The 24,030-nt window shown below is 50.7% G+C and overlaps 2 protein-coding genes and 1 long non-coding RNA gene across 4 annotated transcripts in view; 1 reads left to right on the forward strand and 2 right to left on the reverse strand.

Annotated features, from left to right (window-relative positions):
- LOC309443338 overlaps positions 1–8,560 on the reverse strand; it is a 43,403-nt gene extending 34,843 nt beyond the window's left edge. The window contains exon 1 of the long non-coding RNA XR_014184785.1: positions 8,436–8,560. This is a non-coding gene — a long non-coding RNA (uncharacterized lncRNA). The remainder of the gene's footprint in view (positions 1–8,435) is intronic.
- Positions 8,561–8,912: 352 nt separating this feature from the next.
- RBSN (rabenosyn, RAB effector) lies at positions 8,913–21,255 on the forward strand. Of its 2 annotated transcripts, none has more exons than XM_082060169.1 (11): positions 8,913–9,095; positions 10,551–10,694; positions 12,085–12,185; positions 12,812–12,857; positions 12,964–13,125; positions 13,742–13,983; positions 14,799–14,869; positions 15,833–15,919; positions 16,408–16,510; positions 16,881–16,964; positions 17,839–21,255. In XM_082060169.1, exons 1-11 carry the CDS (start codon positions 8,933–8,935, stop codon positions 18,973–18,975), a joined length of 2,340 nt encoding a protein of 779 aa, XP_081916295.1. In that variant the 5' UTR covers positions 8,913–8,932; the 3' UTR covers positions 18,976–21,255. The 2 variants fall into 2 exon arrangements, with proteins under 2 accessions (XP_081916295.1, XP_081916296.1); XM_082060170.1 differs by having other exon boundaries at positions 16,881–16,955.
- An 803-nt stretch (positions 21,256–22,058) lies between these two features.
- On the reverse strand, positions 22,059–23,700 carry MRPS25 (mitochondrial ribosomal protein S25). The gene is made up of 4 exons (XM_082060179.1): positions 23,457–23,700; positions 23,240–23,346; positions 22,612–22,699; positions 22,059–22,400 (listed from the first exon to the last, which is right to left on the reverse strand). The coding sequence occupies exons 1-4, from the start codon at positions 23,588–23,590 to the stop codon at positions 22,214–22,216; spliced, it is 516 nt and encodes a 171-aa protein (XP_081916305.1). The 5' UTR covers positions 23,591–23,700; the 3' UTR covers positions 22,059–22,213.
- Between the last annotated feature and the right edge of the window lie 330 nt (positions 23,701–24,030).

Consider the following 24,030-nt stretch of genomic DNA (forward strand, 5'->3'; position numbering starts at 1 on the left):
GCTAAATCCACAGCAACCTTGTCATCTGTTTCACAGGAAACTTTACTAGAAGTCTGATTTCCTGTTCACAGGTCTAAACAATACATTTATTGATTTTTGCAATTAATGCACAGTTATTGAGTGCATTGAGTTATTTGTATCCCTTCTTGTACCTTCAAAAAGGTTAGAGGTGTCAATATTTTGCTGGAATGTTATTTTTTCATACACAATGAGTATGTTTTCCACTGACATTCATCCTTCTCAATACCACCAAGACACATTAAGTGCCCTGGGTGCTCCTTTCAGACCTGGTTGTTTCCCACTCAGTGCCTCAGAGACGTCCTAAGTTATACAAGTTAGTTCTGCCACGTGGTTTAGCTACCCCAAAGAAGATTCAGTCATCTCAGCGAGTTCCACTGCAGTTAGACACTCCTGCGCTGATCAACACTTAATGTGGCCTATCAAACTGCTTCTTACTTTGGAGATAATATGCTGTTTGATATATGCAACAGGCAGACTGTTTCTTTAATTACAAAACAGGGGGGTTCTACTTAACAAGTGCTGAAGAAATCCTCAGGGGAGGTAGCTGGGAACACTCTATACACCTCGAATTCCTTCAGCACACTTTCTGTATGTGACGCCTTTTCAAAACTACAGCGTTCATTTTATAAGCGAAAAAAATCTCTACAGCATACCATTTCATATATCATTTCCAGCAACGAATGAATGCTTCCTAAACCTCAGGGAACACGTCTACCCAAGGTGACCACCACCTGCTATAAAATGTCCAAAATAAGTAGAAATCAGGAAAGACAGAAAACAGAAAAAGGCAGGTAGGCAGGGGCAGCAGCAGAACGCACCCCGGCCCTGCCGCACCAGGACGCTGCGCGGCTGCTGCGGGAAAGCCGGGAGGGGAAGGGACGGAGCCCGAGGCAGACGTGGCGTGTGCGGCTGCGAGCTGCTGCTTCCAGAGCAAGGCGCTGCCTGTACGGGCTGGCGCTGCGAGAGCATCTCTGGGGCGCTTCATTACCAACGAACCAATCGCTCACTGAAAGAGCGTGCTCTCCTCTCATCATCTACTTAGGGCTACTTGTAGTTCTCTTTAATCCTGGAGTTCCTACACGTACATGATTATTTTGATTATGCTAAACACGGCTCATGGTGCTACATTATCTCTGAAAAGACTTGGAGATAGAGCTACAAGCACAACCCAGGAAAGAATGAAATTAATCACCAAATTCAAATTTTGCAGGTAGGTTACAACTTGCACCTGCTCAGGATCTGATTATTTAATCCCATACATTTTTGAAACACAAGATTATTTACAACAAGGGGACAAAAATCCTGGGTTTCTCCATTTTATATTAAATTTTCCCTTTAAAACTTCCAAAAGCTAGCAGCTACTATCCACGGAAAATTACTCAGCCATTCTATTACTTGCATAAAAGACTGTCCCAAGGAGAGGAAAGAGAGGGTCTGCATTGGGGAAAAAGATTATGTACTTTGAGTTCTACATTTTTAAAGTAACTCAAAACAATATCTCAGTCTTTGCCTAGATTTTTGTTTCGATTGAAAGGACCTTTTCTCTCAGTATCTGCGGGAAGGTCTCCCCTCGATGCGCTCCTGCCGAGCTGCAGACACCCCCGTGCAGGCACAGCATCCCCTGCCGCACACAGCGCGCGGAGCAACCACGGCCACGGGTGACGGAAACACACCCAGCACACGCGCTGAACCGCAGCTCAGCTTGGCTCAGGGACCAGCCAGAGCAGAACCAGCTTCTGCACTCTAACACTGGGCTGCTTTGAACAGTAATCTCTTCACAGCATGAACTACAGATGTATACTACTTAGTTAGAAGGCCAGAATTTCTTAATTGCACATCTCTTATTATTTTGTTTTTATTGTACACCTTCTCCTCACTATCTTCTACTAGAATTAAACATCTACACGTCACAAGCTTTGCTGAGTCACACACGTCAATGTACTTGCACATTTTCTAATGGCAGAACGGAGCCTTTAAGTCACAGGGTTCCTTGCAGCAGTGCACTGGCTGTCTGCGAGACAGCCTGTGGCTCTTCTGGAACCAGAAAAACATCTATGGCAGATTTGGTCCAAAGGTCACGGGAGCCAGTGGGAACATCTCCCTCATCCTCTGCAGAACCTGGATTGGGTCCACAGAGCGGAGCTGTGCACTGGCCCTCACGTGGCACCCATCATGCAAAATCTTATTTCCAGCTTTAATTGAGACTAAAACAACCGTGCACAGATGAGTTATTTGTTTACTGCAGTTATACATTTCTGGCATGTTACCATTTATTGAGACAAAAGAGAGTTTGATCCCTAAAGAGCAACTTTTAGCAGTGTCTTCAAAATGAGCCTTGTTTTCAAGGGAAGGGGAAAGTTGGTGTGAACAAGCTGTATACGTAACATTTCCTGCAACTCCTTCCAACTCCTCTCACCATTACTGTTCTGTGCCCCCTCCCACACGCTCATCAGCCTTGACCTCTTTGCTAACCCCCTGTAATTAGCACGGGCTGAGTGTTTCCAGGGGACGCGTGGCCCCAACAAACCCCTTTATTGCTACTTTGAATGACTCTCCAGTTGGAGAAAGTCTGAAAACAACATCATGACCACTGCCGAAGCAGAATCACTGCCCACCCGGCAGCTCACTCTGCTAACACGGAACAGGCAGCTGCAATTTTAGAGCGTCGGTCAGGACGTTGCTGTGATCAAAAGCAGCGAGTGGAGAAGCAGTGCAGAAAGGATGAGCCTGGGGAGGTCCAGGCTGTACAGAGACACGACACAAAACACAGACAGGGAAATCCATCTGCTGGTGGGAAACGGACTCGTGGACTGTCTGCATTAGAGTGCACAAGTCCCTGCTGTCCCTCCCCACAGGAACAGCATGAACTCCCCACTCCTACAGGGAATGGGGAAGGATTCGGGTTGAACAGACACCTCTGATCAAAACAGATGGGGAAGGTCCTTGAGAAAACTGAGTTATCTACCTGCCTTGAGACTACTTTTTGACCTGCGTGAAGACAACCGTGGTTTGTTTTCCTTTGATGTAACCACTGCAGCTTGAAAGGTTTAAGAAGGAAACCAAGAAAAGGACACTTATTGGTTATCTGCTGAGCTCAAGGAGCACAGGCTGAAGGAGGGTAAAGCAGAACTAAAATCATACTAGACCACAAATGGCATTGGTATGCTAGAGCACGGTATCAGCTCCTGACCGAGCTGGGGCATGTCAGATACTGGAAAGATCCCACCAAAAGGCAAAGCCAGCCCTTGGGTTTGTTTCAGCTGCTTTGTTTGACCTGCCCCCCCAAGGAACACGGCCCGTTCACTCACAGCTGACACACACGGCTCTTTCCTCGTGTTCACATGAATCGGAAACAGGGACAATCTGGGCCTAATCACACAAATGCTCCTGCAAAATGGCATGCAGGTAAACCAGGAATCCAGCCTGCCACATCAAAGGAAGTTCATTGCCATCTCCTCTCTGTAACGGATGCCCTAACTGAACACAACTGAGCATAAGGCAGCGTAGACACTTCAGTACTGATTGGAATAGGGAACATGTGAAATGATGACTGGGGAAACTAGAGGAAGCGACCTGCTTTGAAGAGGTTGCCTGAAATATGGTTGCTGTTTCAAACCCATTTCCACAGAGAAGCATATGCTGCCAGCAGAAGTTCCCTCCTGATTCTGAAGCCGATATTGATGTGTGGGGTGCCTGAAGAAGCTATTGTAAAAAGAGAAAAGGAGGAGAAGGAGAGAGAAAAGCCAGGACAAATGAAAAATATAGTAAGACTTTATGACAGATTCTTTGAGCCAAGGCAGTCAAGACAAAAAGCAACCTCTTTGAACAAGCAGGTGGTGTTGAAGAAGACAGCAAAAGCAGCCCTGCAAAAAATCACAAATCACTCCCCATCAAACACCCACTGCTGAGGGTGTTCCGCTTATGGACTTTAGACATGCTGCTTTCAAGAGGGGAACTGGTTGCTGTACAAATTTTAGGGGAAATAGAAGACAAGAGAGGCTACAGGACACAGCACCCAAATATGGGTGTGCTTGACATCTGAAATGAGCCCTGAATGTAATCTAGACATTGTGGCATACGGATCCTACAGTTCAAATGTTAAATAAAATGTAAACATGAGGGAATTCTGAATCTTCCTGTCTCTCCTCTATATAATTCCCCTGCTCTATGTATTAATAAAAGTGGTACCGTTCCACAGCACTCAGGACCAATATGCCAGGCTGCCCAGCAGTGTTAAGGGCCCAGACAAATCTGTGCAAACGTGCCAGTACTGAAGCAGTTAACTGACAAACCAGATAACGGGGCTCAACGAGTTGTCAGCTGCGGCTCTTACAAACCATCATGCTGTCAGTCTGATCGATGAGTCTGTAAACATGGAGAAAATAATGGCATTGGCAAGGAAACGTAGCTTCTGTCCTCTCTACACAGACTAATTAAACAAATTCGGTTTGTATCAAAATGTTTACTACAGGCAACTCAGTTATACTGACTACATGAGTTTTGTTAAAAGGAACAGTGATATGCAGATTTTGTAGTTCTCTGAACAAAGCAAAAACTACAGAAAACGTTGGTTTAGATCCACCTAAACAAAGAGCTGGTTGTAGGAAGAATTCTGTGCTACCCATTTCAATGTTAGGAGATTTATTTATTTTTTTAAATTTATCATTAAATTATAAAATTGAATTTAGGCCAATTTTAAACACAGCATCATTTTAAATTAACCAGCTGCTTAGTTTAGGGAATACTTGGAAAGAACATTCTGATTTTCCAAAGAACATTCTCATTTTCCACTCTGCTTCTACTCCAAAGTCTATACTGAACTCAACACTGTTAATTTTCAGATGTCTTCAAGCTTTTTTCAGTGAGTAATCCATATTTGTGCAAAAATGTTCCCCTGCATTCCTTGGCCAGTAGACAGGCACCACCCAAATGACTTCTAGCGTCCACGGACCTGCCCTGTGCAGGGCCAGGTTCCGTTATTTAACACTGCCAGCGGCACTAAGCTGTGACACACGTGTCCCTCCCGGCCACAGGTCCAGCCAGGGCTGCGGAGCAGCCGGCACAGCCCCCTCTGCTCATTGCCACCCGTGTCTCTTCCTGTGAGCAGCAACGACCAACTGAGCAACAAGGCAGGCCCTGAACTTCACTGTTAGAGTTATCACAACAGCTCACGAACATATTTTACAACTTATTGACTCAGTGTTTGCAAAGGACTCTGCGTGCAGCGCAGGAGGAGCAGTCGCACAATGGACGGGGGGTTTTGCAGGCCAAGCTCCTCGTTCCAGTGGCAGAACGGGTGGTACACGCCTGACTTTGCTTCTCAAACAAGTGTTTGGAACATGTTCCTCTCCTGTGCTGCTGCTCTTTGACGTTGAATCACAACTGTAAGCCCTTACGGATTCAAATTCAGTCCCCAACAGCGTCTGTAGCATTTCAGTGAGGTTTAATTTGTCCACAAAAACCTCTCTCTCTTCCTATTGCAACCAGCTGGATGAACGCTAATTAAGTTTTTGAAGAAGTGTAAACTGGATTGCTTTGGACTGACCTGGACTTTTCCAGTTTGTGAAGACTCTGTGTGGGAGAGCGTGATGAGCCTGACTAAGTGACAAGCAGCCAAAGTCTGTTCTCATTTACATCAGCACAAACCTGGACTATGCTCCACCTCTGTGACGGTACACGCGGCCCTCAGGGACACCAGAGCCCAAATCTCCCTTTGGGAGCAAACAGACACCATTCAACACGTCACTACATCTGGTAAGCTGACTTTATATTACTCCTTTTGTAATTCTCTCTGAGAGACTCCCAGTAAGAGTCCAATACTCCCATAAAGATCCAAATCATATTAAACAGGTGCGATCTCTTTATGGGGAATGAGTTCCTCAGGAAGTGCTAAGGACCATTTATATTCAGAAACATGCAAACAAATGGCATTTTTCTTTCAAAACATTAAATTAAATCTCTCTTTTCAAGAGTGATTGACACAACATGATGTTTTATTAGCAATTCAAAAATATTAATTTGGTGAGATGCATTCTCAGAGTTTGTCGTCAAAGGCAGAACATGCAAAGGAGCACAATTAACTAAGTGAAGATTCAGTGAAATTTTTGATTTCTAGCGCACATTCGTGTTTCCATCCTCATTGCAACTCGCTGCAGGCAGCCCTCACTGTATTGTTTGCATCCCAACAGCAAGCTACAAGACTTCCATTGCTGTATTTACCATTTCAATAAAGCTTTTGAAAATGTAGAGAAAGGCAGGTTTAAGGAAAGAGCTTGCTGTCCAGTGCAGTCTTGCTTTTCCTTATACTTGACTCTTACTACTTGTGAAGGACAGGGGACCAACCTGCCGAGGCCACCATGGCCGCAGAGCCCCACGGGCGGGACCGACCCGCTGCTGCAGCCCAGAAACCTGTAACACGAGTGGCAGAGTGCTGGGACACCCCCCGCAGCGCTCGCGGAGCCATCTAGTGACAGGACCTCCTGTCAGCTTGTCACATCAAAGAGAAATCGGCGCTTTGCATGCTGAGTAAGAAGGTGACTGCAACTGGAGTTATTTCCTCAGCTGACACTTTCTCTGTTCACAACTGAATCAAGACTGCATGGTTTAGGAAATCAGAGCATAATGGTTCTCGATAGGAAACTGTACACCGAAAAAATGTGAGAGTTTAACTGTTCATAACATTTATTTACTCCTACGATTAAACCAGTTTGGTTTTAAGACTTTGATTTCCCATTATATTTTTGCTGGATGATACAACTATAAATACAGAACGGGTGAAATTCATTGGTGTTGTGACAATGTGCTGAGCACCGTCATCTAACAGACCAGACTGCAGGAATGAGACCAAAATTTAGCATGGCTACTAAAACCAGCTTGTGGATGGATCTCTGATCCCACCAGGGACCCCCTGGTGCCCTTCAGCTGGGACTCGAGGAGCTGGGCAGGGAGCGGCCACGCGTGCCCTGGGACCGGCCGGAGAGTGGGCAGCGCCGGCCCTCCGGAGAGCCCTGTCCGGAGAGAGCCTGTCACCGAGAGCCTGTCACCGAGAGCCTGTCACCGAGAGCCTGTCCCTCAGAGAGCCTGTCACCGAGAGCCTGTCACCGAGAGCCTGTCACTGAGAGCCTGTCACCGAGAGCCTGTCCCTCACAGAGCCTGTCACCGAGAGCCTGTCCCTCACAGAGCCTGTCACTGAGAGCCTGTCACCGAGAGCCTGTCCCTCACAGAGCCTGTCACTGAGAGCCTGTCACCGAGAGCCTGTCACTGAGAGCCTGTCCCTCAGAGAGCCTGTCACTGAGAGCCTGTCACTGAGAGCCTGTCACCAAGAGCCTGTCACCGAGAGCCTGTCACCGAGAGCCTGTCACTGAGAGCCTGTCCCTCAGAGAGCCTGTCACTGAGAGCCTGTCACTGAGAGCCTGTCACCAAGAGCCTGTCACCGAGAGCCTGTCACCGAGAGCCTGTCCCTCAGAGAGCCTGTCACCGAGAGCCTGTCACTGAGAGCCTGTCACCAAGAGCCTGTCCCTCACAGAGCCTGTCCCTCAGAGAGCCTGTCACCGAGAGCCTGTCACCGAGAGCCTGTCACCGAGAGAGCCTGTCACTGAGAGCCTGTCACCAAGAGCCTGTCCCTCACAGAGCCTGTCCCTCAGAGAGCCTGTCACCGATAGAGCCTGTCACCGACAGAGCCTGTCACCGACAGAGCCTGTCACCGACAGAGCCTGTCCCTCGGAGAGCCTGTCCCCGAGAGCCTGTCCCCGAGAGCCTGTCCCTCGGAGAGCCTGTCCCCGAGAGCCTGTCACCGACAGAGCCTGTCACTGAGAGCCTGTCACCGAGAGCCTGTCACCGAGAGCCTGTCACCAAGAGCCTGTCACTGAGAGCCTGTCACCGACAGAGCCTGTCCCTCAGAGAGCCTGTCACCGACAGAGCCTGTCCCCGAGAGCCTGTCACTGAGAGCCTGTCACTGAGAGCCTGTCACCGAGAGCCTGTCACCGACAGAGCCTGTCCCCGAGAGCCTGTCACCGAGAGCCTGTCACCGAGAGCCTGTCCCTCAGAGAGCCTGTCACCGACAGAGCCTGTCACCGACAGAGCCTGTCACTGAGAGCCTGTCCCCGAGAGCCTGTCCCCGAGAGCCTGTCCCTCAGAGATCCCCACCACCGCCGTCCGGTGCCACCCCGCACACACCGCGGCGGGGCCGGGCCGTTCCAGGCCGGCGGACACGGGGAGCGGACACCATCCCGCCCTCCAGCGACAGCTCCAGCTCGGCAGCGCATGCCTGAGCTGGACTCCGCCGGCCCTCCTTGTCCCCACCCTTCCCGCCCATCGATATCTCGGCGCTCGCCCCGCCCTCCGCCGGGCTGTACCGCTGCCGGGTCCCCGGACGGCGGGAGTGCGGCGGCCTCCCCGCTCCGGGACACACGCACCTGCTGCCTCGGCGCTCCGGTGAGGCCCGGCCTCCGCGCTGAGGGCCCGGGCGGGCGCGGTCCGAGCGGCCGCTCCTCCGGCGGTCGGCGCGAGCGCCAAGCTCCGCCCCTTCCCCTTGTGCCCCCGCCCCGGCCGCGAGCCGGGCAGCACCGGAAGCGGGCCGCAGAGCGGGCCCGGCCGCCGTCCGGCACTTCCGGGTCGCCGCGCGACTCGTTCCGGAGTAGCGGCGGTCGGGCCCCGCTCCCCCGCCCGGGCGAGGCCTTCGGGCCCGGCGGCACCGGTACCGGCCAAGCGGTGCCTCGGCGTGAGCGGCCGCTGCCCGCGGCGGGGCCGGGCCGGGCCGCTAGGCCGTGCCGCCCGCCCGACGCCGCCGCCCGCGTTTCTTCCAGGGAGCCGCAGGACGATGCCGCTGCCGCGCCGCTCGGGCCCGCGCTCCGTCCCGGCGCGGCCGCCGCGCCCCGCGCTGCGCTGCTGAGAGCGGGAGGGCGCGGCCGCCATGGCCTCCGGCTGCCCCGCGCCGTTCGGCGAGCCCGGCGAGGCGCGGGAGGGCTTCCTGTGCCCGCTGTGCCGCCTGGACCTGCAGGCCTTCCAGCAGCTGCGCCGGCACTACGAGGAGGAGCACTCGCGGGAGGAGCGGGACGTGCGGGGGCAGCTCCGCAGTGAGTGACCGGGACCGGGGCTGGGTCCGCAGGGAGGCACCGGGGCTGGGTCCGCAGGGAGGCACCGGGGCTGGGTCCGCAGGGAGGCACCGGGGCCGGGGCTGGGTCCGCAGGGAGGCACCGGGGCCGGGGCTGGGTCCGCAGGGAGGGACCGGGGATGGGTCCGCAGGGAGGGACCGGGACCGGGGATGGGTCCGCAGGGAGGGACCGGGGCTCCAGGACCGGGGCTGGGTCCGCAGGGAGGGACCGGGACCGGGGATGGGTCCGCAGGGAGGGACCGGGGCTCCAGGACCGGGGATGGGTCCGCAGGGAGGGACCGGGGCTCCAGGACCGGGGATGGGTCCGCAGGGAGGGACCGGGGATGGGTCCGCAGGGAGGGACCGGGGATGGGTCCGCAGGGAGGGACCGGGGATGGGTCCGCAGGGAGGGACTGGGGCTGGGTCCGCAGGGAGGGACCGGGGCTCCGGGACCGGGGATGGGTCCGCAGGGAGGGACCGGGGCTCCGGGACCGGGGATGGGTCCGCAGGGAGGGACCGGGGCTCCGGGGCCGGGGATGGGTCCGCAGGGAGGGACCGGGGCCGGGGCTGGGTCCGCAGGGAGGGACCGGGGCTGGGTCCGCAGGGAGGGACCGGGGCTGGGTCCGCAGGGAGGGACCGGGGCTGGGTCCGCAGGGAGGGACCGGGGCTCCGGGGCCGGGGATGGGTCCGCAGGGAGGGACCGGGGCTCCGTTTAACACATGGGGTGGGCTGCAGCTCGTGGTCCTGTCTGTCTGTGAATTACCTTCTGCCGTGCCAGCAAGTTCACACGATTCCCAGTGCTTTAGAAGTTGCTTATTGAAAGCAGGCACTTAAAAAGATGTTGCTCTTCCAATGCCTGATTTTTATGCATGAATTGATTATTGGCCTTTTTTTTGTTTCTTTTTATCTGGAAGCTCTGATTGATACTGTCACCCAGATGCATTCCCAGGTTTCGAGTCTGTGGTCTCTGGGGGTTTTTGCCCCAGGAGGCTGCTCTCCTCTCACTAGTGTTCACGTGAGGTAACACCATGGCCTGTTTAGTACTTTTGAAATTATTTAGATATACAAACACACTGAAATTCTAAGTTTGTGGTTTGTGCAGCAAGAGAAAGGAACCGTTGAACATCCTTGAATCCTAAGAAAATCATTGGGAATTAAGAGAAATAATGTAGTATGTGCATGAAGTCCCAGAATGCTGTGAAACAGGTCCCTACTGTGTTGTCATTAGGACATTAGTGCTACTTTATAACAGGTAACAAGGAGCATTTTATGGTTCTCTGAACTGCATTCTTTGTCTAAACAGAACTCGTTACAGATAAACATGCCATCAAAGATGAAGACTTGTGCTGAAAGATGAGGAATGCTCCATCCTGGTTTCATGTGACAGATACGGAGTGAGTACTGGCCACATTTGATAACTTGTCTTTATCTGTTTCAGATCTAGTCCAGAAGGCCAAAAGAGCAAAGAAGAAATTGCTGAGGCAAGAAGGAGATGACAGAACGGATTCTGGGTCTCAGGAGCGATACGAGTCGTTCAGCTATGGGGGGATAGATCCATACATGTGGGAGCCCCAGGAAGTAGGTAGGAAGCTGGAAGGTGCTGTGGCTGAGAGAGCTTTTCTTCTGATGTCGTTGGGAAATGTGTTGCTGAGGTCACACCGATTTGTGTCTGTGCTGTGTTTCATGCGCTGTAGCATGGGGTTATGGTTTGTTTGTGCAGCCTGTCTACATTGTGTGGGCCAATGGAGAAAATGCAGGTAATGGGAAAAAATGTATAGAATCAGTACCCCAAGTAATCTTGAGAGCGGGACAGTTGCTTGGCGTGGTGTTCTGCCTGGGCTGTTGAGGCCTGCCGGTGGTGTGTTCACCTCTGTGCAGCTTTGCCCAGGTGTTCTGCAACCAGCGCGGGGCTTTCTACAAAACACATCACCCACTAATTCATAATTAAGCTATAGCTAAATAAAATCTCCAGCTTTTGGGCTACACTTAAAGTAGTTGTTAGTTTACGTGTCTGACAGAAAGCTTGTCCGTGTATTTCAGCAGCAATCACAAATATTAGCGGAGAATAAATTGAGGCAGTGAACTAGCAGCAGCTTTCTGAACACTACAGAAGAGACAACTGTTTTCTGATCAGAGTGGAGAAGATGAACCTTACGGATTTTAGGATGAGATTTGGTGGGTTTGTGACAGGGACTGTGATATCTCCAAAGCGGTGGCGGAATTCAGCTACACAGAGTGGCCCGTTCATTCCTATTACTTCAGCTTTGCAGGGTTTTTGGTTATTTCATTAAGATTAGGAAGTGAGATTCTTACAATTACTTGAGTAGCATCAAAAAGCAACATCTGATTTTGTATTCTACCAGTCAGAAGAAAGATTATTTTTTAAATTTTGTCTGTAATTTTCATTTTTAATACCTGGCTCATCTTACTTGGAAAAGGATCAAAATTTAAACTTGAAGCCAGCGTTGTCAAGTATGAGTTGTACATTTCTTAAACAGATGCTACGTTGTTCTTTGGTATCCTTGGTGATCAGTTTTCTGTAAATCTGAACTGTCCTCAAGGGTTTGGTTCAGAGCCCTAAAGGTGGAAGGATGATCAGAAATCCAAAAGAGAAGTTGCTGTTGCACAGACCTCCAGTAATCAGTGCACCTGCCTCGTCCCTCTGTTCAGCACACAGCCAGGGAGCTACGGGCAGCCCGTTTTGAGAGTACTGCTGCTTGGTAATAGTTTGCCAAATGTAACCGAGGGATGAGGAGGGGAAAAAAATCACTGCAGCTGTTTTAACATAGAGCCTGCCTTTTTCTGTAGTAGAAATAAACCACTTCATTGCTAGCCTGAAGATCAGGCTTTAACCTGCATGTTTTCTGTAGAGCAGCACCATTAAAATGTAGCTGTCTTTTAAGAGCTAATGAAATGCATTTAAATCCTAACAGAACACCTGGGTGACTAAGGAATCTCTGCTCTCTCTCCAGGCGCTATGAGAAGCCATCTCTCTGATTTCAAGAAGCACCGAGCAGCCAGGATTGATCACTATGTAGTTGAAGTCAACAAGTTAATAATCAGGTTAGAAAAGGTAAATTTGCTGGTTTTTAATATTCCAGCCTTCTGCATGTTTCCTAGGTGTAAAAATGTAATATTTTACTATAAAGTATGCCCGTTTATCTAGCAGTACCCTTATAAAGGACAGTAACCTATGATTCCCTTCACACATCACTGTTTTCCTCTTTTATCCTTGAGTGCTGTGCTTGCTCTGACCCCGTGCTGCGGATGTGATTTCTGTTTCCACACACTGTTTTCAAGCTGAAGATGCTACTTCCACATGCTTCAAGACCAATATGCTTTCCTGTGTATTTTCTCCAGCTTTACTAAATTTCTCCCTAATGTTTTTGTTACAATTCTTCCAGCCTCTCATTCTCCAAAGTCTAGCAATGATATATTTACATTTTGGCTCAGATAGAGCAATGTTGATGCTGTAAGGACTATGTCCAATGTGCTCCAATTTGTACAGGTTTGGCACTACTTGTATGAAAATGGCATTAGAAATAAATAGGAAAATTGCAGGAATTCAGTGTAAAACAAGCTGAGACTCCTGGTTTTTTTTTTAAATGCAGGGTTTCTGTTTCTTGTTGGGCTGGGTTGTGTTGGGTGTTTTCCTTGCACAATACAATTTTCTTGAATGTATTGTTTATCTTCTACTAGCTTACGTCGTTTGACAGAGCGAACACTGAGTCAGCTAAAATAAGAGGTTGGTATGAGCTTACATCAGACTATTTGCTCCTATAGTTGAACCAGGCGAGGAATGAATTGAGTATCTCGTGCTGTGTGTTCCCTCCCCTCTTGCCTGCTCACAGCTATAGAGAAGTCTGTTGTGCCTTGGGTCAGCGATCAGGATGTTCCGTTCTGCCCAGACTGTGGCAATAAGTTCAGTATTCGAAACCGGCGTCACCACTGCCGCCTCTGCGGGTCTATCATGTGCAAGAAGTGCACGGAACTCGTCAGCCTGCCTTTGGCAAGTGAGTACAGTGTGTGCTGTTAATTCCCTTAGCTAACCTCATCCCGGCTTTTTGCTGTTAGAAAAAATGCTGCTGCTAATATTCCACCTGTGCAGAAAACTTGGTCCTTAATGTGCCATTCGGCTTCATGGTGACAAGGTTCTTGGCACTTAAAACTGTTGTGGCTATTTCCAGTCTTACCCATGGTTGTCCAAACACTGACATGAAGGAAATTCATCCACAAGACTTCAAAAAGCCCTTTGAACTTGAATTTCCTCATCTAGTGCATTGGAGAGTGGGCTGTATTTTCTGTGGAAATAAATGACATCAACTGTGCTTTATGGAGCATGCAAGCTCCAACCTGAGAATGCTTCTAGGCATAAACGAAGAAGGTGGAACTCAGCAGTCTGCCCCCTCGCTGCTTTTAAAATGAAGCAGCATTTTACAGTGAAGACCCAAATGCTGACTTGCAGTCTTGGTTGTCAGGGGTTCCTTGCATGTCTTTCAGCAGACTGTTTCAACTTGCTTTTCTAATATTACCTGAATGTAAAGTTTCTGTTAAAGCACAATTTGTTTGTGTTGGTAAGATCTACTGGCTTCCTCAGTCACTGTAAAATTACCTGTGTGTAATTTTTAGGCAAGCTCACCAGTGCCAGCAAAGAGGCCTTGGGCTCCCACACCAGCCCCAACTCCTCACCCAACAGTGTCCACGGCTCCCGCCGCGGCAGCATCAGCAGCATCAGCAGCGTGAGCTCCGTTCTGGACGAGAAGGACGACGACCGAATCCGTTGTTGTCGGCACTGCAAAGATACCCTGTTGAAAAGAGAACAACAGATTGATGAGAAGGAATACACTCCAGAGATTGTGAAACTCTACGAGGTAAATCAAACTCTGCTCTTTCATCCCCAGTGTGTGTACCTGTGGTTGTCGCTCCTTGACTTTCGGCTTATCGCATGTCCAACCTCTTTATGACTTAATACTCACTTGTGTTAGAATAGACTATTGGGTGTTTAGGCCACATAACAAAGATATATCTGAAATGATGGAGCCAGTTGCTGTCCCACGGTAACTTCAAACATCATTTTACGATACATCACCATTCTCATCACCTGGAACGAACTGTTCTGAGATGCCTCTCCCTTAGAGTTGTGAACTATGTCAGCTGAGGTTCCTCAGAACAGCTCATTTACACCAGTGCTGTGCTGTGCACTTTGCTGACGGGCTGCACAGGAAATACAGGACTCGATGTTGTCAGCACTGTCTGTGCTCACACTGCTGGCGAATGCTTTCTTCAGCCATCTCAGCGTACGGCTGGAGCGTTGTTTTCAAATCCGCTGTGAAAGCAGGTGCTGACAGTCATTGGGATCTTTGCAGTAGTGTCTGCGCCCCTGGTCAGTTTTAACGGGAGTTCCTGTCGGGGCTCCTTGGGAGGAGATCTAAGGCTAGAAGTTGCCCAGGCCGTCCGTTAAAACAGCTTCTGAATTTCAGTCCACCTTGCAGGGGCATGGGGGGTCTTTCTGTTCCTGACCATGACTGTGTTCTGAGGATAACTGGGGGCTGCTCATGCGGGACAGTTAAACAGCTTTCATCGCAGGAAACCTGGTGCACAGGCAACATGGAGGACTTAGGGCAGCATGTTCTTGCATTAATGTTTTAATAAAAATGCCTTTTTAATACGTTTTGTTTTAATCAAGAAACTGCGACTCTGCATGGAGAAAGTTGACCAGAAGGCACCAGAATACATAAGGATGGCAGAATCACTAAAGTAAGCCACAGTTGCTGATTTTGTTTATGAATAGATGTTTTTTTTCCTTCCCAAAAGTGTGGGAAGGAGCAAGGAAGTGGTGTGCTAAGGCTGCAAGAGTGTGTAAATTATAAGAAAAAGCAGTGTTAGATTATCTGTTGTCTTTTGGATGTTCTTTCAACAAAGTAGTAGTGAATTAATTATTAGCAGTAACATTTCTTACAGAGAAGTCTGATGTATTTTTTTGGAGCCACTTCCCAGTGACGCCCCACTGTTGCACCTGTGCATGTTGTCTTTGCACAAAGGAAGCACAAGGCTACAAGTTTGTGTAAACGAGCCTTTTTGAAGCAGCTGGAGCAGGACAGCGCTGCCCTGCACTGGCGGCACAGCAGAGGGTGGCTGGGCTGTCCGCGCTGGGCTGTGCGCGGGCTGCCCGGCGACCAGCAGCTCTCGCAGGTCGCGCTTCTGCGCGCGGTTCTCACAGCTGCCCGCTGAAATCTTTCCACCCAGACTGCAAGAGATTGTCAGGTTACACCTGGCTTGCAGAGCAGAGAAATACATATGTTGGTCTTAGACTGTGAAACATGTCTGCTTGGGAAGTTAAAGGTAACAAGTATTTCTGTACCTGTTCTGTAGATCTGATAGTTGTGGAAAAGTTAGGCTGTCATTCACCATAACAAAACTGTTAGTGTAAAGAAACACCTCCCAAAGGGCAGAAAAGTATAGAACGTGAAAAACAGGCTAAGCTGCTACTGCTTCTTGTCCTGACTTCATGAGACCTGGTGTTATGTGGCTTGATAACTGGAGCAGAGTAAAAATATGCATGTCTGGGTAATGGAAGCAGATGTCGGAAACAACAGACTTCTTACTGATGAAATGAAAGATTTCTGACTAGCAGTGAGTCTTGGTCACCCTGGAATAACTTTTGGTGTTGTATGTGTTAGTTGGATGCATGACTTACAGTAAGTTGTATTTATTTCTTAGTGCTGGGGAGACAACCTACAGTCTTGAACATGCTAATGACTTGAGGGTGGAAATTCAAAAAGTATACGAATTTATCGATGCCTTAAGGTAAGAGATCTCTCTCCCCTGCCCCCAGCATGTGTGCATCTCCCTCTTGTGACTTCCCTGGAGTTTTTCTTGACTGTTGGTGTCTATGTGTAGCATATACCTGCATATTCATATAGATAATCAGTTTGTCAGCCGTAAAGAGCATGTGAAAAGGTAGATGCTGTTCCCATGCACCAGCAACTTCTACTTTCTTTTCCAGCCTTAAAAATCATGCATTCCTCTGCAGTGAAAATAACTAAGCAGAGAGGAAGTTAATAGTGGCACGGGTTTGGGTTGGTTTGGTTTTGATGTGGGGTTTTGTGTGTTTTGTGTGTTGGGTTGTTTGTTTGTTTAGGGTGGGAGTGGAAAGTATCATAACTCGTAAGATCCAAAATGGCTTACCGGAAAGAATACCAGGAAGTTTTCCTCCAGGACTGTCTCCCTTTCTGTTGCATTTGCACTGGCCCTTGTTTCTGAACTGATGGGGCTGTATGTTTGCTTCGATTCAGTAAGAAGATTTTGAGTCTAGGCTTGCATGAAGATCCCCAACCTCATCCTAAAACACTACAGCTTCAGAGAATGATACGATATTCAGCTACACTTTTTGTTCAGGTAAATGAAGCATGTGTTATGACCTGAATGTTAATTTTATATAGTGTTCTCTGCCAGGCATCCCTGTGGTTTGTAACTGTTTTGACAGGAAATGTAGTTCCGTGCATTTTCTGTAGCTCCCCTGATGACTGAGGGCAGCCTGAGCTGAGCCAGCGGAACACGGCGCAGGCGCAGCAGCCCCGAGTTCAGAGCAACGTGTGAGCCTGAACCGAACGGTCGCGGGAAGCCGTGCTCAGCCGGGCAGCAGCGACTGCGGAGCAGGAGCAGCTTTTATTGTCTGGGGGTGCTGGGGTGGTATTTCTCTTTGCAGGTACTTGAGCGTTGGCTGAATGCCTGCAAGCAATGCTGTCAATATTTCCATTTTTGCCAGGAAAAGCTGCTTGGCCTCATGTCCCTGCCAACCAAAGATCAGTACGAAGACCTGAAGAGGAGAAGACTGCAGATGGTAAGACAGGTGAAGATCTGTTGTTCCACCTGGTGTTGAGGTCTCCTCAGGGGTCTGAGCCTGGTAGCTGTGGATGTATGAATAGTCACCTTTAACACTGGATTTCAGGTTTTCATTTCTTAATGCAAATCACTCCATACCCTTTTTCAGGGGTTCATGTAACACTGTATTCCATGGGGAACACGAGTAGGTGTGTACTGAGCAGCTGGACACTGCCAGAAACCAGCAGGGACCGAGCTGCACGTGCTGTTCCTGCCGCAGCGCCTGCAGAGCGAGCCCTGAACTGAGCATATTGGCCTACAGGGATTCTCATGTTGCATTCTGGAGTTCATTTGCACAAGCACAGTTTGGAGTTTTCCTTCTAGTGGTGAAAATTAGAACAATGGTGCCTCTTCAGAGAGGTTTTTTCTGTTAGGTGGGAGGACATAATTAATTGTAGGCTAAACCAGCTTTATCTTGAGGTAGAAGTTAAGAATCGTTGCAGTCCAAAACCTGATGGTATCAGTGATGGTTAATGCTGATGTTGTGTTACAGATGCCTGCTGTGGTCAGACATAAGGTTACTGCCCAAATCTGTCTCGACTGCATAGGTGCATTCGGCATTTTTTCCCCTTTGTAAAGCGCTGCCACTGCTCCTACTTGCCATCAGGTTTGTAGAGGCAGATGGCATGGGATTTTGATTAATTTGGTCACAACCAAGCTGAAGGGAACCATTGAGGTGATATTATGAAGACAGGCATTTTCTGCAAAGTAATAAAAATGCCCCTGGTCCCTTTTGGGTGGCAGCCAGCAATGTCCAGGATCAGGTGAATTCTGGTACCCGTGGGTATTTAGAATGGAGTGTTTCAAGCTCACAGTGTTCTCCTACATGTTTGTTGGTTTAGATGGCTCTCGAAGCACATGGGAAACAAGAGGAAAAGCAGCAAGACTTAATCTCAAGATCTGCAGCTGCAGTTAATGGTGATGCAACTCAGCTGAAAAAAGGAACAGTCAGGAAGTGTGAAGGCTGGTTACCTACATCCAGCGTATCCAGAGAGCGGGAGATAGCAGACCCGCTTCTGCAGCAGATCGACAACATCACATCCTTCATTAAGCAAGCAAAGGCGGCTAACAGGATAGACGAGGTCCGTATGTTGCAAGAGAACCTGAGGCAGCTTCAGGATGAATATGATCAACAACAAACTCTGAAAGCTATTGAGCTTTCTAAAAAACAGGCAGAAGAGGAAGAGAGGCAGAGGGAGGAACTTCAGGTCCTTCGTGAGAAAGAGTGGGAAAGAGAACACCACAAATTCCTGTCTCAGCATTCAAGGACACGTTCCTTGGACTTCAGAGAAGTCAGGCAGCAGCAGCATGAAGTGACACAAGAGCATCGGAACTTGACAGCCCATGGGTTGGATTTGGATATTACTCAGATCAAAAGGGACCCAAGTTTTGAACCTCCTGCTGTTGAGCAGCTGCCAGCTGAAGAGCCCTTGGTCTTTGCCCTCAGACCCCAGGGCGTCCCACAGGGTGACAAGGACCGAGAGCAGCCAGCCTGTCTGAACCCCTTTGAAGATGAAGCAGATACCCCTCAGTCAGAGGAAGATTCTACTAACCCGTTTGCCAAAGACACTTCCCCAGTGGTTTGTTTCTCTAACACAGCTTTGCAAAGTGATAAAAAAGAGTATAATCCATTTGAAAATGAGGAGGAGGATGAACAAACTAATGGAGAACCTGGCAGTACTACAAACCCTTTTGAAGAGGATGAAAATGCATCTCAAAAGCCTGGGGGCAGCTGGAATTCCGGGAATCCGTTTGAAGAGGGATCCTCTACCAACCCCTTTGAGGTGGAGGATGGCAGTGAGATCTCTGGAGAGGAGGCCATAGAAGAAGAGCTGCTTCTCCAACAGATAGATAATATCAAAGCTTATATATTTGATGCCAAACATAGCGGACGAATGGATGAGGTGGAGGTACTGACAGAAAACTTGAAGGAATTGAAGCGCACATTAGCCAAGCAGAAGGAGAAATCCAACTGCTGAAGCAGTAGGGCTGTGTAATAATTGTGTTAGGTCTGCTGTAGAGTATGGGAAGGTAGAGCAGAGACAAGCAGGAGCACAGGTCACAAGGGGGAAGTGGGAAAATTGGCTTTTATGCACTTTCAATGAGGCATTGCCACTACTACTCAGTCTAGAAGGATTCCAGAGGTGCGCTGCTGCCCTCCAACACTTAGACTAACACATTTTTAAACTTGTCACAACACTCTTTTAACGCTAGCTGGTGTTCTTGTTGCTTATTTTGGTCAAAGCGGTGAAGCACTAACAGGGAACTGTGATTTGGGAATGGTTTCGACGTTGGTTTGTCATCTTTCCCCCTTCCTGTTGTATTGGCCTTTTGGGTGGGGCTGTGACTGAAGAGAGACGAGACTTTCCTGCAACTCGCTCCTGTCTGTGCTGCCCCAGCGCAGAGTTCAGTCCGGCCTGACTGCCCGGTGGTGATGAAGTGCTGGTAAAGGCTTCTCTGAGGTGCAGAACGTACAGCTTGCAGATCAATTTTGTGCAATGACAATACATAAAAGGGATTTTAAGACTGAGAACTTTATAACTTATCTTAATATGAGTAACTTTTAAATGTGTTTATAAAAATCCCTAGGTAGAATTTGGGGGCTGTCTTTCCGTGGCTTTGTTTCCCACTGTGAGTGCGAACTGCAGCGCACGAGCCTGTGCCCGCTGGCTGCCGAGAGCTGCTCGTGGGGGGCACGCGCTCGTTTCCACACGCAGAGCAGCAGGCTGGCGCCACTTCTGACTGAACACAAAGGGTGACCCTCCAGTTCCCAGTAATCTTATGGAACCTACACATTCCTTTACATCTTCTGGGTGACAGAATAATCATGGTTGTTATGTTTGTGAGACTGGAACCCTTTTGTTTGTAGCATTCAAGGAACAAAAATCTTGTTTACAATGGAGAGCTGAAGTGCCACTGAACTGGAGTTCTGTGAAAGCCGGGAGCCGAGTCCGTGGCTGCCGTAGTGCCAAACAGCAGTTCTCTGCGTTCCGGTTCCCCAGAGGCCGTTGTGGGGATCGGGTGTGTCTGTCTGGAATAGCAGCTCCATTGCTGCAGTCCGGGGGGCCGAGGTGACACGGGAGCGCTGGGTGACGGTGTCAGAACGCGGGACCTGCGATTGGGCCGCGCTGGGTCTGGGTGAGACGGAGCCTGAGCTGCTGGGTCTGACCTGAGGGCGGCAGAGCCCAGCACCGGGTCTGCAAGGGCGGGAGGAGTCAGTCTAACAGGCGGATGTATGTGAAGCTGGAAATCAGGCAGATCACACTATAGCACTAATAATAGTGGGCCTACTCGGAAGGGTAAACATTTATGGAACGGGATGGCTTTTAATTGTCTCTAATATATATTAGCATAGCTATAACCCAAGCATTGCATAATCTTTTAGAGACAGAAATAATTACCGTACCTATAGAGCAGGAACTCTAGTTTTATTCTGCTGTAAATGAAAGTGGAGGGGGGACTTCCAGAAGTGGTGTTTAAAAACCAATACTGCCCATATCCTCGGTTAACGGCACTAGTAACTGGTCACCAGATGGCTGGCGTTTTTCACTGACGCTGAGAGGTGTGCAGAACGGGGTGTGTGCAGAACAGGGTGTTTAAAGCCGTCAGGTTTTTATACTGAGATGTTTTATTGAAGTTGATCAAGTCCCTGACTGTTATTTTGCACCAAGTGAAATGAACTGGGGATTCTGAAAGGTCATGACCAACCATGCACGGTGACACCAGATTTAGGAAGGCAGCAAAAAATAAATGTTAGGATAGCTAAACATAATCCCTGGAATATTGTTTAACAAAAGTTATTTAAGACAGACATGTTTGCTAGTCAAGAGGATCGCTCCCTGCACTATAACCCACAGGCATTCTTGGTATCAACACCAGAAACGAACAAAACATTTCAGTGGCTTCAGCTTTCACATCTAAAGTGTTTTTCCTGTTGCAACTATCCTGCCTTCTTTGTATGTTCAGTCTAATACACTAATAATTAAAGTATCCTTATTGTACATGTAGTAATGTCTTTCCAAGCAGATGACAGGCTAGCATACCTCAGGATCCGCCAGCGTCACCCGCGACAGAGCAGGCCCGGTGCTGGCGGCGCCTCCCGCCGGCCCCGGGGCCGCTGTGGGCTCACCCGGCTCTGCGGAGCGGAGACTGAGCCACCAGGGTCGAGAGCTCGCGCTGACTTTTGGTAGAACTGCATGCACTACTCCGTGTGGTAACTTTGTAAACAGAGATGAAATAAAACCACCTGTTTATTTTGTGCTGTTTGTCCTTGACAGTTTCTGCAGGACACTTGTGTGGAATGTTGCACCTGAGCGTTAGCTCGGAAAAGCTGACACAGCTGTCAATGGCGCATCGGCCCGACTCGGGCGCGTGGTCCCGCAGCGTCGCGGTTGCACGCGGGCGGAGGCGCGGGGCGGCCGTCTGGTGAGGCGGAGCTGGGAGGGTTCGGGGTCAGGAGCGGGAGCAGCACCGGGCTCTGGAGCGGATGGACTCGCTGCTCAGAACGTGCTGGGAGCTCAGAAATCCAGACACACTTCTTTGTAAGGCTTTTTTTTTTTTTTTTTTTTTAGGACTTCAGCAAATTGTCTTCAGAGCAGCTTTTGTTTCCTGAAGGACTATGAAAACCGCCAAACGTGTCTCTCAATACTACCCCGTGTTTTCCCTTACTGCTGGTGTTCTTGACTTGACCGGTACTTCTCAGAGCTGCAGCATCAACTGCAGAAGTTGTATCTTCCGGTAAGAGACTCAGTGGTAACTAAACAAATCCAGAAAATTCAGCGTGTAGTTTAACGCTGAATTTCCCGTTACCAGTTGGCTGCCTTCAGTTAGTACAAGACGGAAAACTGCAGGAACACTCTACAGCACTCTACACATTGTGGAATTCTGTGCTGCTTCTAAGATAAATTAACTTTTTAGTCTATCTGAGAGCAAACATGATCTCAGTTTTGCCGTGACCTTGTACATGCAGCATGAGTAGGAAATGGGGCTCTAGTCATTCCCTTTTCCTTGTTCTGCAGTGGCAACTGTAATGCTTTGGAAAACTGGCACCAAAAAGCTGGGGTTTTATTTTTTTTTCACTTTAATGATTCCAGTTGTAGCTGCAAGAAGACCCAGGACACAAGGCTGTCTGTATTACAGGAGCGTCTCCGCTCTGTCTCCAGCAGCTGTCGCTCCGTCACTGGGCCGGGCAGCGCCCGCAGGACGGGCCGCTCGGCCTCACGCTTCGGTTTTTGCAGCAGTTTTGTATTTTCCTCTCATCTCCTTGGGCAGCGGCACAAAAGCCGGGCAGGGAACCTGCCCTTCGATCTCACACATGCATTCCCGCAGGTGGTACTTCTTGGGCCCAAACGTGCCTGGGTGTGACAGTTTTCTCCTTTCTCTTTCCTCTCTTTCAAGCGTTTCTCTAGGAGAGAGATGTGTTTGTTACAATCAGAAGCGTGAAAGGCAACGTTTCCTCTCCCCTGGACCCAGTTTACAGATCTACAGTTTCTGGCTCGTGACTTTTACCGAGGTCACGTCCAAAGTGGCATTTCTTTCTCTCTAGCTGGCAAAGTCTGCAGGGACCGTGCTGTGCTGCGCGCTGGGTGAACATCAGCTCATTAACGGCTACTTACTTGCTTTTGCCCAAGATTTTTTTAACGTGCTCGGTTATCTCTTTGTTGGTTTTATCTTCCACGTCAACCAAAACTTGCTCTCCGCTGTCTGTCAGGAGAGATGTGAACAGTTCATCGGTCACTCTCGCTGCTGCGAGTGGCGCAGAGGCCGTTTCACAGGTGCGGACGGCACGTGCGGTGACACCGCAGCCCCCGGACCGCGGCCGCTGCGCCCGGGCCAGGGCGGCTGGGGACACCGAACACGGCTTTCTGAACGAGCCGGGGCGGGGGCAAGTTACAGTGACAGCACCGCGTGGAACCGTCACCGCTGGGTCCTCCCGCAGGCCGGCGGCGGGGCCCGGGGAAAGGCCGGGGCGGGGGACGGGTCAGGCCCGGGGGCACCGGACAGGCCCGGGGAGAACCGGACAGGCCCGGGAGAACCGGACAGGCCCGGGAGAACCGGACAGGCCCGGGAGCACCGGACAGGCCCGGGAGCACCGGACAGGCCCGGGGAGAACCGGACAGGCCCGGGGGCACCGGACAGGCCCGGGGAGAACCGGACAGGCCCGGGAGAACCGGACAGGCCCGGGGGCACCGGACAGGCCCGGGAGCACCGGACAGGCCCGGCCGCGGTCCCGGCGGCACGTACCCAGGTAGAAGCGCAGGAAGGGCGAGGGGGTCATGTTCTTGAAGAGCATGATCTGCACCCAGGGGTTCTTGTACTGGATCTGGGGGATGTTGAAGAACACGAACTTTCTGGAAAGGGAGAGAAACCCGCGGGTGCGCCTGAGGAGCCCCCGGCCGCGCGCCCGCCGCGCGCCCGCCGCGCGCCGCTCCCCTCGCGCCGCTCCCCTCGCGCCGCTCACCTCGCGCCCTCGCTCCGCTCCCCCGCCGTGTTGTAGTTCACGGTCAGCACCTTCACCGAGCTCTTGAAGATGACGTCGCCCTGGCTCAGGTACTGCAGCGTCCGCCGGACGGGGAACCGGCCCTTCATCGGCATGGCGGCACCGCGCCGCGGCGGGAACGGCGGGAACGGCGGGAAGCGCCGCCCGGGCCGCAGCCACCGCCTGGCGCCGCAGGGGGCGCTCCGGCCCCGCCCCGCCCCGTGCCCGCGCGCCGGCCCCGCCCCCTGCGCGCGCGGTGGTTCCGGGGGCTGCGCCGGGCGCTGCTTCCGCCGCGGACCGGATGTGCTGGACGTCCCCGCTGTCCCCGCTGTCCCCGCTGTCCCCGCTGTCCCCGATGTCCCCGCTGTCCCCGCTGTCCCCGCTGTCCCCGCTGTCCCCGCTGTTCCCGCTGTCCCCGCTGTTCCCGCTGTCCCCGCTGTCCCCGCTGTCCCCGCTGTCCCCGCTGTCCCCGCTGTTCCCGCTGTCCCCGCTGTCCCCGCTGTCCCCGCTGTTCCCGCTGTCCCCGCTGTCCCCGCTGTCCCCGGTGTCCCGGCCG

Source organism: Streptopelia decaocto (genome assembly GCF_964273445.1).
Source record: "Streptopelia decaocto genome assembly, chromosome: 8".
Classification (NCBI taxonomy): Eukaryota; Metazoa; Chordata; class Aves; order Columbiformes; family Columbidae; genus Streptopelia; species Streptopelia decaocto.